Raw genomic sequence first — 21704 nt, forward strand, 5'->3', positions numbered from 1 at the left:
CATATTGACAGCTGCGCAAACCAGGGGATCTATATCCAAGGCAGGAGACAAAATGGCAAGAGCCAAAGAGAAGCAGAACAAAAGCGGCAAGATGAAATGGAAACAGAAGCAAAATTGCCCTGTGCAGTGTTACCACTTCACCATTAACACACCCCTCTCTCCTTTGTTAATTAACTTCACAGCACCCCTGTGAAATCAGAAGGAAGTTATAGCAACTGTAATATTGCTTTCATCTCATGAGGGTGACGAATCAGAGGCACAACTGAGTAGAAGACATATGGAAGGTCACAGAGTCTGGGACAAAGATAGAAACTCATTCCAGATTTCCTGTGTCTTAGATCAGTGCCCTAACTGTAAGTTTATTCTTTCACTCACCTGTATTTAACTTGGCAACTTGATGTTCACAAAGAATAAACCAGAAAACCATAGTTAAGTGGCCTATGGCTGATCCATGGTTACACACTAAACTGTTTTCACTGTTTCATGAGAAAAGTGAAAAAGGAGAACAGAAGAGATATTGCAAGATGACCGTGGTCTTCATACTCAAATGTCTGAGAACACTTCCAAGAGAAGGCATGTGTCTGGAAGGATGTAACATTCTTCTTTTCTAGGTTTTTGTCCATTCAGGGGCTACAAAGTTGAGAAGGCTGAAAGAAAAGATCTCACAACTTTGTTTCCAGCAGCCATATAAAACAAACCTTTTCTTGAAAAATATTGTAAATTTTGGGGTTTGGGGTTAGTTTCTTTTTAGAGCATCAAGGCAAAGACAAAAACTTCATTAAAAGCGAGGGATGATCTGCAGATCAACCGAGAGGCATAGCTGCAACAGATATATGTCACCCAACTCCATGTTCAAAAGCTGCTGACCAGACAGGCAGCACAAATGACTGCCATTCTCCAACTCACAGATGCAGGATTCTATTAGCTTAATGATGCTAAAACCCTATTAATATCTTGGCAAATTCGACACCGAAACTGACATTATCTTCTTCTTCCACAAGAAATAAGACATACATCTCCACTTGGAGTTCACTTCAGTTCATTTTAAAAGAAGAAAATCTGCTCTGCTGGGTGTCTATTATATTCTGATTTAATAAACAGAAAGGTCATGTGGACATAATACACAGGGGTGAACAGAAGTCGTAAGTTTGGCTGGTCGATCAGGAAACTCAGCACAGTATGTAGACAGCTGGCTAAAGGATAGATAGGCATTTTTTGTATTGCAAATACATAAAATATGGTTTTTTAATGCATTGCCTAGAAGTCAATTGTCCCCAAAAGGTACTTCCCCAGGAAAATTCAGGAGACCTTGTCCTTCAACCCTTGAACCTGATGAACATCATGGACCCTACCAAGAGGCCAGAAGGGTTCTTCTGACCCTTCATCATATGATCCTAAGTCATTGTTCTTCTGGGGAGAGCATGTACATCTTTTTTCAGGGATACCAACAGCTATCTTTCTTTGAAGAAACCTGATGCTCCATCTTTGCATCAAAACAGGTAAAACAACAGCTGTGTAACAGTTACTTGGACACGTGATCACTGATAAACTTGGCATCGTGGTAGAGAAGATGCATCAGAGCTTACTGATGTGGTAAAGAGCTATACCCTGATTAAGGTCACTGTAGAGTTCACAATAGCCTGGAAACATCCTAAGGAATTCAAAGCTGTCATTGGTGACCAAGAACCTGTTCATTAGCTTCATGTTAGCTGCATCTCCACCACAACACTCCTTAATTCACTACCTAAGTAATTGCTGAAAGACTGAGGTGGTCAGACACCTGACAACTATTGAACTGCTGGTTAATCTATAATCAAAACTGTCCCAAGTGGAGTATTTCCTTGAAAAAAGCATCTATCTCTGCAACAGGGAGACGACAGAGGAGTACAGGATGGGGAGCTGTTGTGTTTGAAATACTTTTGGTCAACAGCTAGGGGAATTGCTCAAGCAAATGCTGAAATCTTCAAATTAAGAAACAGTCAAATGGTTTGCAGATATATTTATGATTGAACATACTGAATAGAAGGTAGAAGATAACTAGAATCAGTTGGCACCACAATCCACACACTGTGTTGGTATCACAATACACAGAGGAATAACTGGAGAAATGAGCTGGGCTACAATGGGTTGGATTCCCAGAAACAGTAGTTCCTGAAATTCCAGTTTTTCTTTTTTGCATGCTTGGGGCAAGAGGGTCCTCAGTTAAAGATACAGTTGTCAGACACTTTGAAATACGAAAAACATAACAGCTCTGCTCTGAAAACTTTCTTGTCTCGGAGTTCAAACTGATGCTCCTTCCTGGCATCTGCCACTGTTCTGGACCAGACAAACAGCTTGCCAAGTGCTACAGGGGAAGTGTTCATTGAAACAGAAAAATAACCCCATCATGTATCATGACACTGATTAATTTATGTTCTTACATCTATAAATAGCACACAGAAAATAGTTCTAGTCTTGTGGATGATTTGCCATGTACTGGTTGATATTTTGCCTTGCAAGAAACATCTTTTGATTCCTTTTGCTCTGTTCCCGGGAAGTTCCTGATGCGTCAGACCTCCACACAACCCTCAAAAAATTCAGTGGTTCTCAGAAGAGCACATTAGGGCAGAGGAGTTCTGTGTCAGGGTACTCCAAACTCCAGTGCTGACCTGTTCTTAAACACCTGCTGCTCCTGATATTCCACATTCACCCCTTAAAGTTTACTCCGGTGCCTCACAAAAATACATAGAAAGCTTTTCCTCAAGATTAACCACATCATCTAGTCCATAATTTCTCCCCTCCCTGCTAAGCCCATTCCTTTCAGTCTCTCCCTGCTGTTTAAGTTTGCAAAAATCACTGATGATTCCTCTCATTGTTCCCTGCAATGAGCAACATCTCAAATGAAAGAAGTCCAGAGTGGTACTTGCATGAAACATGGTGCTGCCATGGTGTCACCTACAGAGAGCCCTTGAACAAGGCACCTGCACCTTCTCAGCCATGAACAAGGAAACAGCCTGGCAACAGCTTTGATCAGTGGAAAGGGGAAAAATCTGGCTGCTTAACTAGATAGATGTGAAAATGTGGGAGGGGCAGGGAACACGCAAGATGCCTTTGACAGACCGGTGATAGCAACTTGCTTCGTGGGATGCTTCAGCTCTCTGTGAGTCATTGGACTACAGGATCCACTTCAGAGTGTATGCTCCAGACTGCTAGGAAAGCATTTTTTGTTTTCCACCTAACAGGCAGCTAATCCATACCTATTCCATTGCAATATTGCTCTCAGGAGCATTCCACATCCCAACAATTGCTATCAATGACAGAATCAAGGCAATCCGTTTCCCTCCCCCTCCAGCTCTTCTATCAGAAGAAGGATAAACTTGGGGAAAAAAATAAAAAAATCAAAAATCTTTCTCACATCCTTCCTTTCTCCACTGCCACTAGATCTCGGCAGAGATATACTTCTAAGAAACAAGTGCTGGAGACTTTGTAAACTTCTGGTTGCCAGCAGATGTCATTGTATACCAGCAATGTACCTGCAAGCCAGGGGCCAATACTGAAAAGAAATAAATGTTTTCTAAGTTTATGTAAGGAAAAAAATCCCAAGTTACTAGTATTCTTGCACTGCTGAGAATTAAGCTGTCACGACGCACAATTACAATGTGATCTGGCTTCGAGTTGTTTGTAACAATCTGCAGCTGTTATTCTGGGTCACAGAAAAACACAAAATTTATCTAAACCCCCCTAATTATTGTTAAGAAAAATAACTCTATCAATCCACAGTTATTTAGCTGTGCAGAATATACTTTAACCACAGTCAAGAGGACTCAAAAATCCCAATGTGCAGACTGAAATCACCTGCGTACACAAGAGGATTTAACATACTCAGAGTACTAAGTCAGATACTAACATTAATACACCTCACTTTTTAATCAGAAGATTCAGAAAAGAAATGACAGATACAAATGACTCCAGTGAGCTGCATGACAGCCTTATGAAGTAGATGAGGTATTATTATACAGATGTTTAAGTGCTGGGCTGAGAAGTTAAGTGCTGAGTGACCTTAATCAGATGAAGTCAGTACCTAAGGATGGCTCCCAAGAGAGAATATTTCCAGCACAAAAAAATAAGAAGAAAAAAACCTGCAGATATTGCACTTTCACTTTCCATTACCAGGTCAGTTTGAGCTATGCTTACATTATTTTTTATTCTGCAATAAAGTAAAATGATCTGAGAGGTAAGAACTAAACCCTGAGGAGGCAATATTTCCACAGCCACCATCTCCAAGGAACACCAATTACTGGGCAGTTGGGGTTTTGTTTTGTTTTCAGATTTCATTGGCAATAGTATCTCTAAACTTGAAGATGTTTTCCCATTTTGTTACTCTCAAGATGTGCTCACTGAAAGAGCACCGTCTGCCAACCTGGATGTTGATGGGCAAAGGCTCATCTGCCCTCTTTAGTCTTTCAGAGTCATCCTTCAGCTCACCAGCACTGGGTAAACTGGGTGGCATTTAAGAGTTTTGGGAGTTGGTGACAATGTCTGAACACCACAGCAGCCCAAACGAGGCCTGTAACCCCACTGGAAGACATTTCCTGCACCAAGGCTCAATGTTTCATCAGTGAAAAGGACTTCGCCTCATGGAGTGATAGTTTTATTTGGAAGTTGCTGGAATAAAGACTAATTCTTGGTTCATGCAAGCTCAGAGTCCACATTGTGTAAGTGTTCAGAGAGCACATTCTTCTCCTAGAAGTTCAGATGGTTGTTCCTGTTCCTTTGTATAGAAGTTGTTTCTAAGCTCTGCCCTTTGGCCCTCGCTTGAACTTCACCACAGCAGCCTGGCAAAGCACCCAGCTAATCCTGACTTGCAGCATCACTTTCCTGGCTTGGACTTCGACTTGCTTCATCAACCACAGACCAGCCTGGTGATCTGTACGCTCAGCTGAAACTGGCTACCATTGCTGACCCATCCTGCTCCTTTGCTGTGGGATTAGTCCTGACTGGTGAGGTCCCTGCACTGGAAATGGCCTCAAGTTGCGCCAGGGTAGGTTCCGGCTGGATATTAGGAAAAATTTTTTCACTGAAAGGGTCATCAGACATTGGAACAGCCTGCCCAGGGAGGTGGTTGAGGGACCATCCCTGGAGGTGTTCAAAAGACGGGTTGATGTAGTGCTGGGAGGTATGGTTTAGTGATGCTCCTCCTTGTTTGTTGTGTGGGTGTCTATTTTTGTCAGTTAGGTTGACGGTTGGACAAGATGATCTTTAAGGTCCCTTCCAACCTAGAAGATTCTGTGATTCCTTTAGGGCACAGACGGTCCTTGCTGCACCCTGACGCTCAGGGACCTGACTCTTGAACATTACTATAAGCTCCGTGTGTCTAAAACACCACTTCCAGCCTGAACCTTACCTGCAACCAGGTCACACACGCAGCCCTTCTGGTCCCAAAACGCACCCCTTAAAAATACCCAAAGCACAAGCTCTCCTTTGCCATCAAACCAGCGTGCACGGTCAGACTCCAGCAATGTCTGCAGCAGTTTCTGCAGGCAGAGCTGTGCTCATTTTCTTGTGCCCCGTGTTACTGGATGCTGGCCAGCCCCGACACAGAGGCACCGCGCTGGTGCTAATTTGCTAAGCCCTGCTGACAGAACCCGGGTAGAAAAAAAGTTTCACAGCTTTCAGGTCAGACCTTTCTGATATTCAAGCTGCCTCGGGGCAACGACAGCACAGGGCTCTGCGTGGACAGACTGTATCCAGCACGGTAGATTTCCACAGCTTTTCCAGAAGCCCTAAAAAAGGCAATTATTCCAATTTGGAAGATAAACAAGGGGAGGAGAAGCAAAACCTTTGTTTGAAGGATCTAGCAGGCAAGATATGCAAAGCTGGGAGGGAAAGAGTTCTCCAGCTTCATTTTACAGGAACAAAGACTGGTTGCTTTGCCCAAGGTCAACAAATCTGTTGGAGCCAAGTTTTAAGCCTGGGTCTCCTGCAGCCTAGCCCAGAGCCTCAGCTATCTGCCTGCTTTGCTTTTCTATGCTTGGTCCTGCAGTCACTGCATGTCTAATAAGCCAAGCCACTTCAGAGGTTTTATTCTCGTTAGAAATCCTATAATAATCCTTCTGCATTTTTATCAGAGCAAGTCATTACCATGAAAAAACATTGTTAGGAGAATATAGACTTAATCTACTGAAGTTGTTTCTCACATTCATTGCTGTATGTGTGATTATTAGCATGGAGGGAAACAGATAAAGCAAAAAGGGAAAGTTCAAATACTTGTGGAAACACATTAGTGATGGAAGTCCCATTATAAACCACAATAAAATCTTCATCCACCACCTCTGCAGAAGGTGAGTGGTCCTGGTTAGAGTTTTCTCCTCCCGCAGATTGGTTTCCCGTGGAAAATCACAGTAGCAATTACTTGACCTAATTGTTTCACGACACCTGACTTGTGTTTCCTGCTCTTCAACAGCTACAGACATTGTTGGCCCAAGCACTGAGTGGACTGTGGAAACTTCTGTCCCCTTCTGGGTAATGAGGCTGTGTCCTGGTTTCAGGTAGAACAGAACCAATTTTCTTTACAGTAGTTTTACTTTTCAGCTAAATCTCTTCTAACCAACTGCACTTTCTGAAATTAGCTATAAACATCCAACATTATCTGCTAGAAGCAGACACTGTCTGAAGACATTAATTGGTTCTGTTCTACCTCAAACCAGGACAGGGTGTTAGGAATAGTCAAGAGTTGTACAGAAGTCTAAGAACAGCTACCAGCAGTCAGACCAAAAGTCTAGGCAGCTCCTATCCCATCCACAGCAGTGGCCTTCTGGGAGACTTCTCCAGCCTACTGTCCTGCTCCCACCCATCACAGTTTGCAGAGACTTCCTGATTTCCTGAAGCAGAGATAATGTCTTTGTACTGCCTAGATGTTTACAGATGTCTCTCTTTAATTAAACTCACATGCACTTTTTTAAGCACACAAAATTTTAACCTCCAGAGCAGATTGCAAAGAGCACCAATACCCACTGTATGGAAAGCAACTTCATTTTGTTCATTTTAAACTTGCCATCAACTAGTTTGATTTGCTTTCCCTTAACTTTTACAAAAGAAGAAGCAATGAAAAATAATTTCCTGCTGATATCTCCATTCCACTTGAAGTTTGACAGGTTTTCATCATGTCATTTCCAAAGTCATTGCTTTTGCAAGCACCGTTCCACCTTCTCGCTACTATTGGCCTTTAGGATGCTCAAAGAGTGGTTCAGCACCACTGCACAGTGCTCTGTACTTTGCAAGACAAGGGCATAAGATTTTGAAAGCCTCTAAGTTAAACTTTGTATAGAAGCATTAGGAGGGCAGGCTGGTTCATGATGTGGATGAGAGCTCCCCAGGAATGCAGACCCCATACTCTACAGAACCACCCTTGTCAAACGTGATTTCCCTGACTTTGATCAAGAGTCACTGAAACCCCGTCTTGCTTGAATCATCCTCAGAAATGCTCTACAGCTGTTTCTTCTGCCCTCACTACCCTCCTGCACCTACTCCTCTTGGATCAACACAGGTTTGAAGACTTGAGTTACAGCCCTTACATGACCAAGCCATATGGTCTAGCAAATATCCAGTTGAATAAACAATAGAATAAAGCCAAAACTTTGCTTTTCATGGTGATGATGTTATAGAACTGGATATTTGCCCCTCTCTAATAATCAGTTCGATAACATGTGTGTGCAAAACAAGTGAATGAACACACAGTAAAGGGGTGCACATTTATGAGCGGAAGTAGAACAGACTATATGTAATGTCTCAAGGATTAAACACTCCAAGGGCTGAGAGATGACAGTCAACAGTGGAAATTAAAGACCCAATACAGAGCAGTGGCAGCTGAATCACACCTAACCAGAAAATCCACTTGGGAGAAGTTTACATGAGCACCTGTAGATGCATTATGTTATTTTCTTTTTTTATATCTATGCAAAACTACTTGGTCTGCACATGCATGTTTCTGCACATAAAAAGCATCCTCTGTGAAGCTGAGATATTGAGGCCTGGCAGAACATGCTCAGCTGTTGCTTGAGCCATCACAGTGAATTTCCTGGTTTTCAAAGTCACACAGGACCTCATGTCAACATGAATTAGGTTTTTTTACCCACAGCTGGTATTATCTTTTGGTTTACCACTAATGATGCATTGGCATATTATGTATTCTAATACAAGCATCATTTTGGCTTTAACTTAGCAATACAACCGAGGTAATGGCCTGGAGAAGCAAGGCCAGTGCCTCTACTGTCCTCCTGGAAAATCACAGGATTTGCCCTCCAACAAATGCCTCAGACCTCACATAATTTCCCTACACACAATATTGGGCGAAAGCATGATCTGTCAGGTGTTGGGCACTCACACAGCTGAAGAACAGTACTATAATAAGGGGATTACTTTAATCTTGTCATCTCAGTCTTTTCAGAGGTGAGATAACTCGATTCTATCAACATTTAGGATGTGAGCCTTCTGTTTGTAAAGGAGCCCACAGCACATGCACAGCAACGATTACACAGACTGCAGCTGTCTGAAGTCCAGCATCCCTGATCTAATTTCCTAGCAGTGGCCCGTGCCCATAAATGCCAAGGAAACATAGAGCTGGCACAGACAGAGTGAAAAACAAGAATTCACACCCATGCAGCCCTTGCAGTGCAGCAGGCAAACAGAAAGGAGCCAGGTGAATCCTCTCTTTCCAGGTATTTTCCTATCTGGGAAGGGTTTCACTTCATAAGCTCTCTTCTTTTTTTCAGGAGTATGGATGGCAACCAGCACTGCAGGCACTCGCACCCTGGCTCCTCATGATTCCAGCTATTTCCCTCTCATAGGCACTTCTTCAGATGCCAAGACACAGTCACAGTACTCTGCTCCTACATGGAATAGCGACCCATTGTACACACACCACCTGTATGGCTGATCCACCCCACTTACAGTCCTACCGCTTCCTGCTGATGATGACTGACTTGATGATCTTAAAGGTCTTTTCCAATCTAAAGCTCAGCACAAGCCAGCAATGAGTGTTTGCAGCCCAGAAAGCCAACCATATCCAGGGCTGCATCAAAAAAAGCGTGGCCAGCAGGTCAAGGGAGGTGATTCTGTCCCTCTACTGTGGTCTGGTGAGACCTCGCCTGCTGTGTCCAGCTCTGGGGCCCCAACATAACGACATGGACCTGTTGGAGCAAGTCCAGAGGATCAAAGATGATCAGAGGGCTGGAGAACCTCTGCTATGAGGACAGACTGAGATAGCTAGTGTTGGTCAGCCTGGAGAAGAGAAGGCTTCAGGGAGACCTTAGAGCCCCTTCGAGTACCTAAAGGGGCTACAGGAAAGTTGGGGAGAGACTCTTTATCAAGGAGTGAAGCAACAGAACAAAGTGTAACAGTTTTAAACTGAAAGAGGGGAGATTTAGATTAGATATTAGGAAGAAATTCTTTACTGTGAGGATGGTGAGACACTGGAACAGGTTGCCCAGAGAAGTTGTGAATGCCCCATCTCTATAAGTGTTCAAAGCCAAGTTGGATGGAGCTTTGAGCAACCTGGTCTAGTGGGATGTGCCTCTGCCCATGGCAGGGGGGTTGGAACAATCTTTAAGGTCTCTTCCAACTCTAACCATTCTATGACTCAATGAAGGCTCACTTTTGCACCTGAAGACTGACCCTGAAGATGCTCTTTTGTGCTTGGAAAAAGTTAAACATGCAAACACATCTCTGAAGTGAGCAGCTCTGGTGCCAGCATGATCGGTGTGGTGTGCAGGGGGGTTTTCCTGATCCAGGGGAACCTGAGGGGAGTAGAGAGACCAGCCAGGAGCCTGCAGCTTGTGCATCATGGCACCAACCCTGTCAGAGTTCAAGGAGCATCTGGATAATGCTCTTAGTCATATGGTTTAGTGTTAGGTAGTCCTGCAAGGAGCAGGGAGTTGGACTCCATGATCCTTATGGATAGCTAGTGTTGGTCAGCCTGGAGAAGAGAAGGCTTCAGGGAGACCTTAGAGCCCCTTCGAGTACCTAAAGGGGCTACAGGAAAGTTGGGGAGAGACTCTTTATCAAGGAGTGAAGCAACAGAACAAAGTGTAACAGTTTTAAACTGAAAGAGGGGAGATTTAGATTAGATATTAGGAAGAAATTCTTTACTGTGAGGATGGTGAGACACTGGAACAGGTTGCCCAGAGAAGTTGTGAATGCCCCATCTCTATAAGTGTTCAAAGCCAAGTTGGATGGAGCTTTGAGCAACCTGGTCTAGTGGGATGTGCCTCTGCCCATGGCAGGGGGGTTGGAACAATCTTTAAGGTCTCTTCCAACTCTAACCATTCTATGACTCAATGAAGGCTCACTTTTGCACCTGAAGACTGACCCTGAAGATGCTCTTTTGTGCTTGGAAAAAGTTAAACATGCAAACACATCTCTGAAGTGAGCAGCTCTGGTGCCAGCATGATCGGTGTGGTGTGCAGGGGGGTTTTCCTGATCCAGGGGAACCTGAGGGGAGTAGAGAGACCAGCCAGGAGCCTGCAGCTTGTGCATCATGGCACCAACCCTGTCAGAGTTCAAGGAGCATCTGGATAATGCTCTTAGTCATATGGTTTAGTGTTAGGTAGTCCTGCAAGGAGCAGGGAGTTGGACTCCATGATCCTTATGGATCCCTTCTAACTTGAGATATTCTAGGATTCTACGGTTCTATAGCCCCAGCTCCCTTTTTAATCAAGCCAGCAACGTACAGCTGATACAAGTTTGCTCTCCCAGCAGCAGTGCTGACACTCAGCCATTGGGCAAACACGGGGCACAGACATACCAGGTCCCGAATACGCTTCCGTCACAGATGAGGACAAGCTGCCTCAGTTGGCAGGAGTACCAACTAAACAAATCAAGCTGGCCATAAACTCAGAGACCTTCGTGCCTACACATTTATTTGGGCCAGTCAGTGTTGTTTGGCTACCCCAATTAAAGAAGTTCTGCACATACTGTGGGGTCCTTTTATTTTTTTCCCCTCCAATCCAGACTTGCAAATGTATTTTTTGAGGCATGACAGTAATACAGATGGAGAGATGTTTTCCGACACTTTTCTGCAGAGATCAAAACATAAGAAAACAGGAACTTGCTTCGACCGCAGCACAACTCATATTGTAAACATCATGTTTCCCATCAGACTGCTGACTCTCACCACCTGCCACACACGAGCTGGTTTCCAAAGGCTGAATCCCGAATCTCAGAGTCTAAATAGTGGCTGTCAGTGGGAGGACTGCAGGAAGATGGATGCAGAAATGTGTGCTTTATAGCCCCCATGTCTCTAGCCTGGCTCAATAATATTTCCTGCCATGAGCAACCCTCATTTAGACTGCAATTTCACATGTTGCATTACTACTATATACAATCAATATATCATAATCACAGAAAGAACAAATGAGAAGATGCGATGGCCATAAATGCCATGTTCTCTCTAGTGCAGCATTCTTCCTTTCAGACCACAATTCAATATTATTTTAAATTTCCTGAGCAATCGGACAGCCACAGACCCCCTGGAAAACAGCTCCACATATTCTTAATCCCATTTTCAGTATGAACCATGACTTCTTCCTAAATACATCCATCTATCTCCTAGACCCTCTTGGCAATCTTTTCCCATTGTTCCCCACAACTTGAAATTTCATTTTGGTAAAAAGGGAAACATCCACTAGGTGTGATGTGGAGCTACAGAGAAAAAGAGCTACTTCTCCTCTGCTGCCCAGGTCTGCAGCCTCATTTTCTCATGGGGAATGGGAAGTCTGCAGCCAGAATTGCCTGAAAACATCTTTTTTTAGTGCCAATTAGTCCAGTCATGCTACTTGTTTCCCATTTTTGATCATCATTGAACGCATTTTCCAAGACAGATAACCTGGTAATTTTCAGTGGTTATTCCGTATCCTCAACTTTAACCTCCAAGTCTAAATACTCTGTCCTGCCTAATATTTGCAGTAAGAAAATACTCCAGCTTTTGTCCTTCAGGTTATTAATGAAAATATCCAATGAAAAGAAACAGCGTGGCAGTCTCCTCACGACCCAAATTTAATCTTGTTGAAAATTCAATAAACTCAAAATTATACTTTCCCTTTTGTTTTTTATCCTTCTAGTCAGTTGCTTTACTGCATTATCCTCCATGAACTCACTGCAGCATACACAAGGCAAAGATTATTATTTTGATTTGATTGCATTTAACATGGCCAATGCACAAAGGAAACTCAACACGAAGGGGAAAAGCAATGAACACTCAACAGCTTTTCTGCAGAAGGCAGCATAACACAATATAAAACTTCCCCACAAAGATCCGACTGTATCACATCTCTTGCATCCTGTGCACTCCAAAAGGAACCTCTGAGCTACAGATGGCAACAGTGACTCTCATTTAATTAGTCCAAGGAAGGATTAGATCTTACCTTTTCTCCCTTTTCTCCTCTGCCATAGGCTCTGCCCTAGAAATGAAAGAGAGGAAAAGGTACATTTGATAGCAAGGATGTCAAATGACACTAAAAATATGTATTTCATGCTTTCCTTGTTGTATTTCTGAGACATATCTATCTATCTATCTATCTATCTATCTATCCATATTTATCACAGATATTTATATATAGACACACAAGTCACAGAACAGCTACTATAGGAAAAACAATTTTATTTGGAGAGAATTCCTTGATAATAATTCAGTGACAAATTAAAACAGAAAACCTACCCCCAATTCTCCTAATGCAGGCAGGAAAACATTTTCTATTCAAGGCAAAGTCTGATATTACATTTCCAAAATCAAAGATGCCAACAGCCCTTATTAGAATGAATTTTACACAGGGTTAAAGATTTCCTCTCCTAAAAACTTAATCTGGCATTTTCATTAATTGCAGCCGGGGAAAGTTTTATCTTGGTCATCTGAATATAAAAGACTTGAGAGAGATTTGCATCTTCCTTGTGTTCAGTTGCCTCATACTGTCCCTGCTGGATACGCAGCTGTGCTATAATCAAGTATACTCAAGTTACATATTTCAATTAGAAGGCAAATACTAAGTCAGTTATTAGCTGTATTCAGGGATGAACCCCATCCATTCCCCCCCTCCAAGAAATACCATTGGGTGCCAGAAAGATCAACTTTCTCCTGAGATAAAGGCCCAAGAAAGGAAACATACTCAACAGGGCACATTTCCATTGTAAGCAAATTCTCACCACAAAGAAGAATACAACTACTTGTATTTCCATCTCCTTACATAAAATCATTCTGGTACTTACTGATTCTCCTTTTTCTCCTCTGAGGCCAGGAAGCCCTTGGCTGCCACTTTCTCCCTTGAAAAAGAAAAGGTGTTAATACCACAGATAAAATTCATTCCTTTCTTGACAGGCCTAGAAATAACAGATGAGATTTCCTCTTACACCTCCATGCTGTACTCGTTTGTGAAGAGTGTATTACCTTATTCTTTGTATGATGTGGTCAGTTTTCCATTGATTTGGTTATTTGGGAAGCAGGGCAAGAAGGGTTTGACTGAGACTGTGGACAATTCTAGTCCCACCAGTGTCTACTGCCAAGATTTCAGCTCCTGCCATAAGGACCAGGTGTACCTCATTGCATTTAAACTGACTTGAAATGTCCAAGTTCTCAGGCTGATTCTATATTCTATTTTTTACACGGAAATACTCCTAGAGCCTTCAGGGTGCATTGGCAAGACAGAGACCTTTCTCTTGTGATGTACTTCAAAAGCCCTTATTTTCTATTAAACCAGAAAGGACTTGGAAGGTGGTTTGCATAAGACTTAAAGGGTGCACACGTAAAATATGGAAAAATAAACCTGTCAATATTTTAGAGCTATTCTAAAAAAAAATAATAAATTCAAACCCCATTGTTTTAATTCACGCTAAATTTTCATGATCAGCTAACTCCTCCCTTCCCCTGCAGAACTGCAACACACAGAGAAATGCTCTCCTTGACTGCTCCAGTGGAAGCAAGGGAAGGTAACACAATAAAAGAGACACTTGAAAACATACAAATTATGATGGGTAGAGGAATGAAAGCTGGAGAAGCAAATATGTAGGGAGGAAAAAAGAAAAATGGTCAATCAAAAACCAAACAAAACTTTTTCTTCACTTGTCTCCTAGAAAGGACAGGGTGAAAGGGATAAAGAATCAAAGAAGATGCATCATTTCATAAATATTCATCAGATGCAGAACTAAAAGTGGTGCCAACAAACGAGTGCAGAAAAAAAAATACCTGCAAATCATTTTCACATACTGCTTTGCATGTCCAAAACTGGAAGAAGGACCGGCTGAGGATACACCCATTACTCAGACTGGTGCAAGGCTCTGTGCAGGGCTGCCAGCAGTTCCTTCCATTCCTCTAGCATGAGGAGCTGCTGGAGAGCAGAGGGCTCTGCCCACACACCTCTGCTTGGCTTCTGTCTGATTCTCACCCATAAGGTATATACCAGAAATACGCTGTCCTGAGCTCCCCGTCCACCACGAACAAATACAACGTCCTCAACTAGTTGTACCTTCCCACCATCTTTTGCTTGCAGGGAGTTTAGGCACTTTGGACTTCAGTGCAGACACAGCATCAAGTGGAAAAAGTTTCAGACCTGGAGCAGGACCTTCCAGTTTCACATCAACAATAAATCCGATGACCTCTGTACTCCCCAGATCTCCCCATGTGGACCACAGTAGGATTTAATTGTGGCTCTATTCAATTTGTCCTGATCTATGCCCCAAAAAACGTGCTTAGCTGCACCAGACACTGAAACATCTGTCGGGATTGTGCTTTCTTTTCCTCAGATGAAGACAGGCTTTTGAAAGGACGGGAAATATAAAAGTTTCTTTCTTTAACCTTTATCTTTTTTTTTTTTTTTTTGCCAAAAGAAAGAAACCTCACAGAGCAAGTAGCAGAGATGCAAAAAAAGTATTGCAGTCAATTCAAGTAGGCTGTGGCAAAATTTGTAAAAGTTTTTATGCGATTGTCTCTTTTAAGTCACTTGATGTACATCAAAACTCTTTTCTAATTTTAAAGGAAAAAACCACGTTGCACTAGAGCATATTTAATACACCTTACTTCACAAACATCCCACAGACTGGTAACCAATATAATTTCTATGCTGTAGAAAAAAAGCAGATCTCACAGAAAAGTGATTTTCTCTAAACTCAGATTGATAGCAGTGCTAGAAGAGAGCAGAAGCCTGTTGACCATGAGCCCAGTGCCCCAACCAGCCAGCCTGGCTGCCTGCAAACAGCACAGCATGCAGAGCGAGCACGGAAAGAAAATAAATTAGACTGGGCTGTTGTTAGCATCTAAAACTTATCAATAGGAACCAGCTTCAGGCATGTTAGCCAGTTGTTCCAGCTATTCCTGCCTCATTCTTCCCCAAAACCATCCTTCACTGCACCACCTCCCAAACCATGTACGCTGTGTCTCCACACATTGTCCTCAGTTTAGTAACATGGATGACTGAGGCAGAGGTGTTCATCTCTAGGGGATTTCCCCCCCTTTTTCTAATAACTGCAAGCAGTCCTGCTTTGCCCTGCCTTTGGAGACTTAAATTACAGAGGAACAGAAACTAATTATCTTCCTGCACTGGTTAAACGCTTCAAATAGTTCCATTGATCAGATGGTACCTAAGAGAAGCCTGTCCAAACCTCCTCCCCTAAAAGAAGTAACATGCTATGGGAGTTTAGGACAGCAGAGCCTGAGCACCAGTATCTCTGCCTCCAACTCAGATAGACAACAGCCACATTCACTTCACAAACCTTCAAAATGACCTTTTTTTAAAGAAAATAGAAAGAACCATGTAGACATTATTCCTTCTTTGCATGAAGAGTGAAAAAGCCACTAGATAGGGTGGCTAGTGAAAACAAAATAAAACTAAACCCCAAAGTTGTCATAGCTTAGAGAAGGAGCTTCACAGCCCTCATGCCTTTGTCAGCCTCTCCAAAGATCCCTGTTTTGGGGAAAAGGGAGGTGTTTTGGTTTTTTAATACTCACCTCTCTCCCTATTGGTATCCCCTGGTGGGACTTATTTCTCAGGTAACTCGCACCAGCTGTGTGCTATTTTCTGATACAGCTGAACCAGCTGCTTTCCTGGGTTCTTATATGGCCATATAGTCTCTCTCAGGGCATTTCTCACTATCACCCTGTAAAATATTTTTGGATAATGCTGAAGTACCTGCAGCCTACCTAAATATCCCTTGGGACTCAGTTATTTAGGGGTAGACTTCAGCTTTACAATTCATCCCAAATAAGAGATGCTCAGCAGTGATGATGTCTATAGAGAAAATGATGAATTTTGACTCAGAGTCCAGATGTTACTCTGTTTCTACCTGTTTCTGACAATTTCTTTCCTTGTTCATTTGCTTACTGCAACCTCTCTGTTTAGTCCAATTAATGCTTGGTCTTGTGCTGTACTCACTTGTTGGCATATTTTAATCAAAAATCTTTTTTTAGTGTTTCTTGAAGCCCCAGCTCTTGGATTCAAGTAACAAATAGAAATTTTTGGTATTTGTTACCTTAAGAAAGCTTTACAGCCCTCCTCATTACACAACAACAAGGCTTCGAAACGCAATCTGTGCACCCTAGAAATTGTGAGCCAAGTTAAATGATCCTAAAATATATTATGGACACTTACAACTGCATACGGTAGAAAGCACTCATATTTTTTGTGGGGCCTTAGTCGTTCCTTAATAAAGTACCAGGTGGTAATATTGTGAAATTGCAAATAGCATTCACTTTCTTCCTCAGGGCCAGCATTTCAGCCTGGGCAGCTCAATAATGTTGCAGTGAGAGAGAGGAGAGAGATATTAGTTCCTGCACACAGAGCAGAGACTGTGACAACCTGGTCCTTGGAAATAGCGATGCAAGAACGGCTGTCAAGGGTGGTACACGTTATTTAGTCACATTTTTGCAAGTCAGGAGCAAAATCTATTACTTGCCTTATTTAGCAGAGAGAGAAGCTAAGTCATTTGTCTCTAATCATCCCATTTGTACCAAATTGTTGTTAGAGCCTGGATTTAAATGGCATCATCCCCAGTTGCCTGAGATGGTGACACAGTCCTGCCCTGGCTGTGTACATGTCTCAGATCACTACAGCCAGGGAAAAGTCAGACACATCTGCAAAGCTCTTCAGCAACCCACCTGCAGGAGTGGGACAGCCGTATCGGGATCTGTTACAGAAAATCTGCCGATGCTGTGCTTGGATAGACACTATTTTGTATTCGACTGGTATCTCCTGCACCCCAGCAGCGTGCCATGTTATGTAGCACAGGCATCCTCACCAGCTCATAGACCTTGTCAAAGCAGTGAAAGACAAAAGGATATTGCTGCAGGGTGCTTTTATTATTATCATTATCGTCCTTCTGCAACCTCCTCATAAACAGTCATGGCTCTGCCATTCTTCAAAACAGCCCATCATTATTTAAGCTGTCACAGACTAAAATAGAAAGTTGCTATTTATATACTGGTGGAAGCAGAAGGAAACATTTTCTGCAGTTTCAGTCGGGCACATCTGAGCATTAATGCGCCCATGTTCTCTCACGCCAGCAGAAAACATACTCCAAAACACATCTCCTCATCATCCAAAACTTCTCCCTGCAGAGGGTGGGTTGCCAAACACATTGCCAAACACATTGCTCAGGATGTCTGACCTTCCAAGAAGTAGAGATTTCTACTTTCCACTCCCACATTTCATAACAACTGAGTAACTTTTGGTGGGGTGCAATTTGTTTATTCACCAAACAGGCACAAATTCAGTGACTGAATTTGTGGAAGTGATTCAGATGGATATAGTTTTTAATACAAATTGCTCAAACCTGAATATAAATTGAGTGCGACTGGCAGGCTGCTACCTAACCTGTGGGTATCTAGGACTGCTGAGCAAGGCACAGTGCAGCAGCAGAACATGGTTTTCCAGGTGACTTACCATGAAAGCCGTGCATGACCTAGTGAATAACACTAACTTGCAAAAATGCCAGTTTAGGAGGTACAGGAAAAGTTTTAGAACACACTCGAAGAATGACAAAAAGCAGCAACAGAGAAGCTCAAATGCAAGCCCAGAACAAAATCAAAGATAGCCAGTCTCCTGCAGTCCCAGGTTCATCCAAAACTGTCTGAATTCAGTCATATGCCAAATTGACTCTTATTTCTCAAAATCTTCAACTCTTCAACTTATTCTGAAACTGGTTTTTTGTTGTTCTTTTTGTTAAACAAATGAACTATCACATATTACTGACCTTTTGACCTTTAGGACCTTCAGGGCCAGTCAGACCCCTCTCCCCCTAAGACAAAAAAAAAAAAATTAGTCAGACTGATCTTCTCATTATATAACAAAGCAAGGGATCTGATCCTACAACAACCAAGGACAACAAAAATGTTTTCAGGTTTTAGTGGAGAACACGCTAAAACTGACATGCCTTCAAAAGCCCTTCATTGACATGTCAATGAAGTTGTCTTCTCATAGGTCTCAGTCAAGGGCAATATAAGCAATAACACTGCTCTTAAAAGCTATGAGATTTTTTTCACTGTGGTTATATTTACTTCCAAAATCTCTTCCTTTTTGTTTGAAGAAGGATGCATATAACAGGGCTGGATAAGAATAACTGCTTTGCTTTCAAGGTTGTTACCAGGACTACCAGCATGAGCAAAATCACTCCATTAAGTAGAGAGAAAACACCTGGGAAGACTGCCATTACCTCTGCAGACATCCCACCTGTGAATAACACATGCCTGGCTCTTTCTATGAAGTGCTTTTCACCTCTAGGTCCTAAAGTGCTTCATAAACCAGTACAGCCCTTCTTATAACTCACTTGCAGTGTCATACCCCTATTTCCAAACCTATCCAGCATAGCTCAAATGAAACAAGCACATCTCAACACTCACCTTTGGTCCAGCAGGACAGGAGCAGTTGAAAGTCTTGAGGTGGCCAACTTGCTCGTTGCCAACAGTTGGCCTCAGTTCCAGGGGAGGTGCTTCTGTCAGGACCGTGACCTGGCACTACACCCAAACACCCAAGGTCATGACAAAGCCTTCAATGCATAGAAAGCTTCCTCTTCCACCCTCTTTAGAGAAACCCCATGGACATTACTGGATAACACACAGCTAAACGAGTCCTAGTGAGGAACAAAATCCCACGGAAGCCATTCATTCAAGCAATAGGGAAAAAATGTGGCAAAATGAACAATGAATCTCTTTAACCAAGATCGAGGGGAGAAGAGTGAAAGGAGGGTGGAAGTTTCTAATGAGAGTTGGGCACAGGAAACTAAGCAGCAACCGGCACTGTGTTAGGTCTTCCCAAATAAAACCAGTGGGAAACATGTTGAATATTTCATGCTGCATTTCTCTTGTTCCATCGTCACTTCAGGGTTTTGTTTCCCCTGACAGTTTGACAAGGAAAGAGCAACTTGGAAGCCTCAAATTCCTCATACTCATCCCTCGGCAGTGGTCCTCTTCTGGCACTGCTACATTACCAAATGCCTAGTTAGGTTTCATTCACCATCATTAAAAAAAATGATAATCCCACACTGTCATATATTCCCTGATTTATGTAATAGATTTCAACGAAGAGCGTTCATGTGAAAATGAACAAATGACAAAGAGAAGCTTACTGGTCCAGAGGGAATGTCACAGCAGGTCTCCAGCTCAGCATGCCGAGAATCACAGTAAATAACCATCCGCTGAAGATCAAACTAGAAGACAAAGCGAGGCAATAGTCTCAGAGACACTGAATTATTAAAGACCACATATCCTTTTGCTTGGATACAAACAGTGCAGACGAATACAAACAAGAACCAGATGGGGCTAACTTCATAGTGATTCTATGGATCCTGTAGTCAATACCTTTCTCTCTCTAGCAGTAATGGACCAATAACTCAGCGTGCTCCAAGAGCACTGATCTAATGAGACCCTGAATATGCCATTAAAATTCTGGTGCAGGTTTTCATGCAAATAAAGAGTCATGCTAATCCCCATGTCCTGGCCAAATTTCTGTCTGAGAAGACATATACTGACCACCTCTATCCTTCCTAGAATTTCATCTAGAAGTAAAATTTGTTTTTCTCCTGTTGTGCCTTGCATCTTCTGACCATTTACCCCTGTGTGAGAAATGCTATCAGCACATTTAATATGCACATTCCATCCATTTTGCATGGCTAAGAAAGATTACACAAGTCTCAAAACACCAAACATCACACATAAGTTATACTGGGTTAACACTCCTACTGGACAATCAGGTCAAACCTGCAGGTCTCAGCTTTGGATCAATTAGAGCAAGAGTCATTTAATATGAGGTATCTTTTCGAAGGAACTGAGAATATATCATGAGTCTCCTGAGTTAACAAGCTTGCTTTTTTCCCCCCATCTCTTCCTGTCATATGTGGAAACATCCACAGTGTCAAGATCAGACAGCAAAAGACCTTCATGTGTATAGTTCAGTACCACGTTTGATGGCATTTGTGGATGATTTTGTCTCTGATTTTAACTATAGCAGATTCTGGGACTAGACAGAAAAGATGAAATGGATTTCTTTTTTAATCCCTATTATAGAGATACCGACAGTCTCACATAAAAGGACAGCAAGTCTTGCACATGATGATGTGCCAATCTGTCTTGGCTATGTAACACAGCTAACATTTCAGTGATGCTACTTCAGAAAAAGGGTCAATTACACCATAACCCCCCAAACCCCATTCACATGCCACAAACCCAATGCTGAAAGTTACCCCAGCTCCAACGGGCACACACATACTTACATCAATGGGGACGCTGTCATACAAGCGTTTGCCAATCACAGTCTTGCCTTGAATGTCAATATTTTCCCTGTCTTCAATCGGCAGCATCTGCACCAGCCTGCAGTCTATGTAAAGTGAGACAGCCTTGGACTGAATGCTGAGGGCAATTTTGTGCCAGCTGCGGTCAAAAAGGTCACTGACTCGTGCATTTCGGAAGACCACTCTCACGGCGTCCTTGGTGAGCCCGACAGCATTGTACTCCACAGCTTTGTTCTCTCCGTCCAGTCGGATCGAGACCTACAGGCAGACAGAAATGACTTTTCTAGTAAAGTACAAAGCCTTCTCCTTCCTCCTGCCTTATCCATAGCGACTGACACCCCAAAGTCAGGGAGAGCACAGCACGTGGTGAGAAGCCCAAGGAAAGAGCAGAGGACAGAGTTTTGTATGAGATATGGAGTTGGAGAGGGCACCCATGACCACCTAAAGACTTCTCTTGTGAGTACAATCCTCAGCTTGGTTTCAACACATGCCATCTTGATGCCTCCCAGGCAATGCTTGGGCATGGTTGCATGGTAGCACATCACAGCCATCTATGTAAAGGCAGACAAACAAAGATGAGGCTGTTTGGGATCCCTCTCTCCTGTGCACTCCTCCACTCCTTTCCAGCAGGTTCTGTGCTCTTTAGTACCCATCGCATGTCCTCAACCATCCCATGGAGCATGGAAAAATCCCTCATTGCATGGTATGAAATCAGTTTGCTGAGCTGTAGCACTGCCCAAACTTTATTTCAGATGCTTTGAATAGAAAACTGAAACACACAATAATGATCATGCCTTAGGCTTAGAGGAGACTTAGGACCATGTATTACACAGCCAGGCCATGCCACATAAAGTCTGCAATGTCATGGCCAAACTACTACGGACTTTACATAAAACAAGGCTCATGAGGCTCTAAGAAGCTTCTGGCACCACTCCTTAAGGAATTTTTGAAAATATTACTGAGAA

At 42.7% G+C, this 21704-nt stretch overlaps 1 protein-coding gene across 1 annotated transcript in view; it reads right to left on the minus strand.

Moving 5' to 3' along the window:
* The window catches only part of COL22A1 (collagen, type XXII, alpha 1), a 204811-nt gene that overhangs the window by 105042 nt on the left and 78065 nt on the right, over positions 1-21704 (minus strand). The window contains exons 7-12 of the mRNA XM_014965264.1: positions 20722-20997; positions 19579-19659; positions 18854-18967; positions 18208-18252; positions 13237-13290; positions 12399-12434 (exon numbers count right to left, since the gene is read on the minus strand). Of these exons, the coding sequence (XP_014820750.1) occupies positions 12399-12434; positions 13237-13290; positions 18208-18252; positions 18854-18967; positions 19579-19659; positions 20722-20997 (606 nt within the window). The remainder of the gene's footprint in view (positions 1-12398; positions 12435-13236; positions 13291-18207; positions 18253-18853; positions 18968-19578; positions 19660-20721; positions 20998-21704) is intronic.

This window comes from Calidris pugnax, unplaced genomic scaffold (genome assembly GCF_001431845.1).
Source record: "Calidris pugnax isolate Ruff unplaced genomic scaffold, ASM143184v1 scaffold41, whole genome shotgun sequence".
NCBI classification, from domain to species: Eukaryota; Metazoa; Chordata; class Aves; order Charadriiformes; family Scolopacidae; genus Calidris; species Calidris pugnax.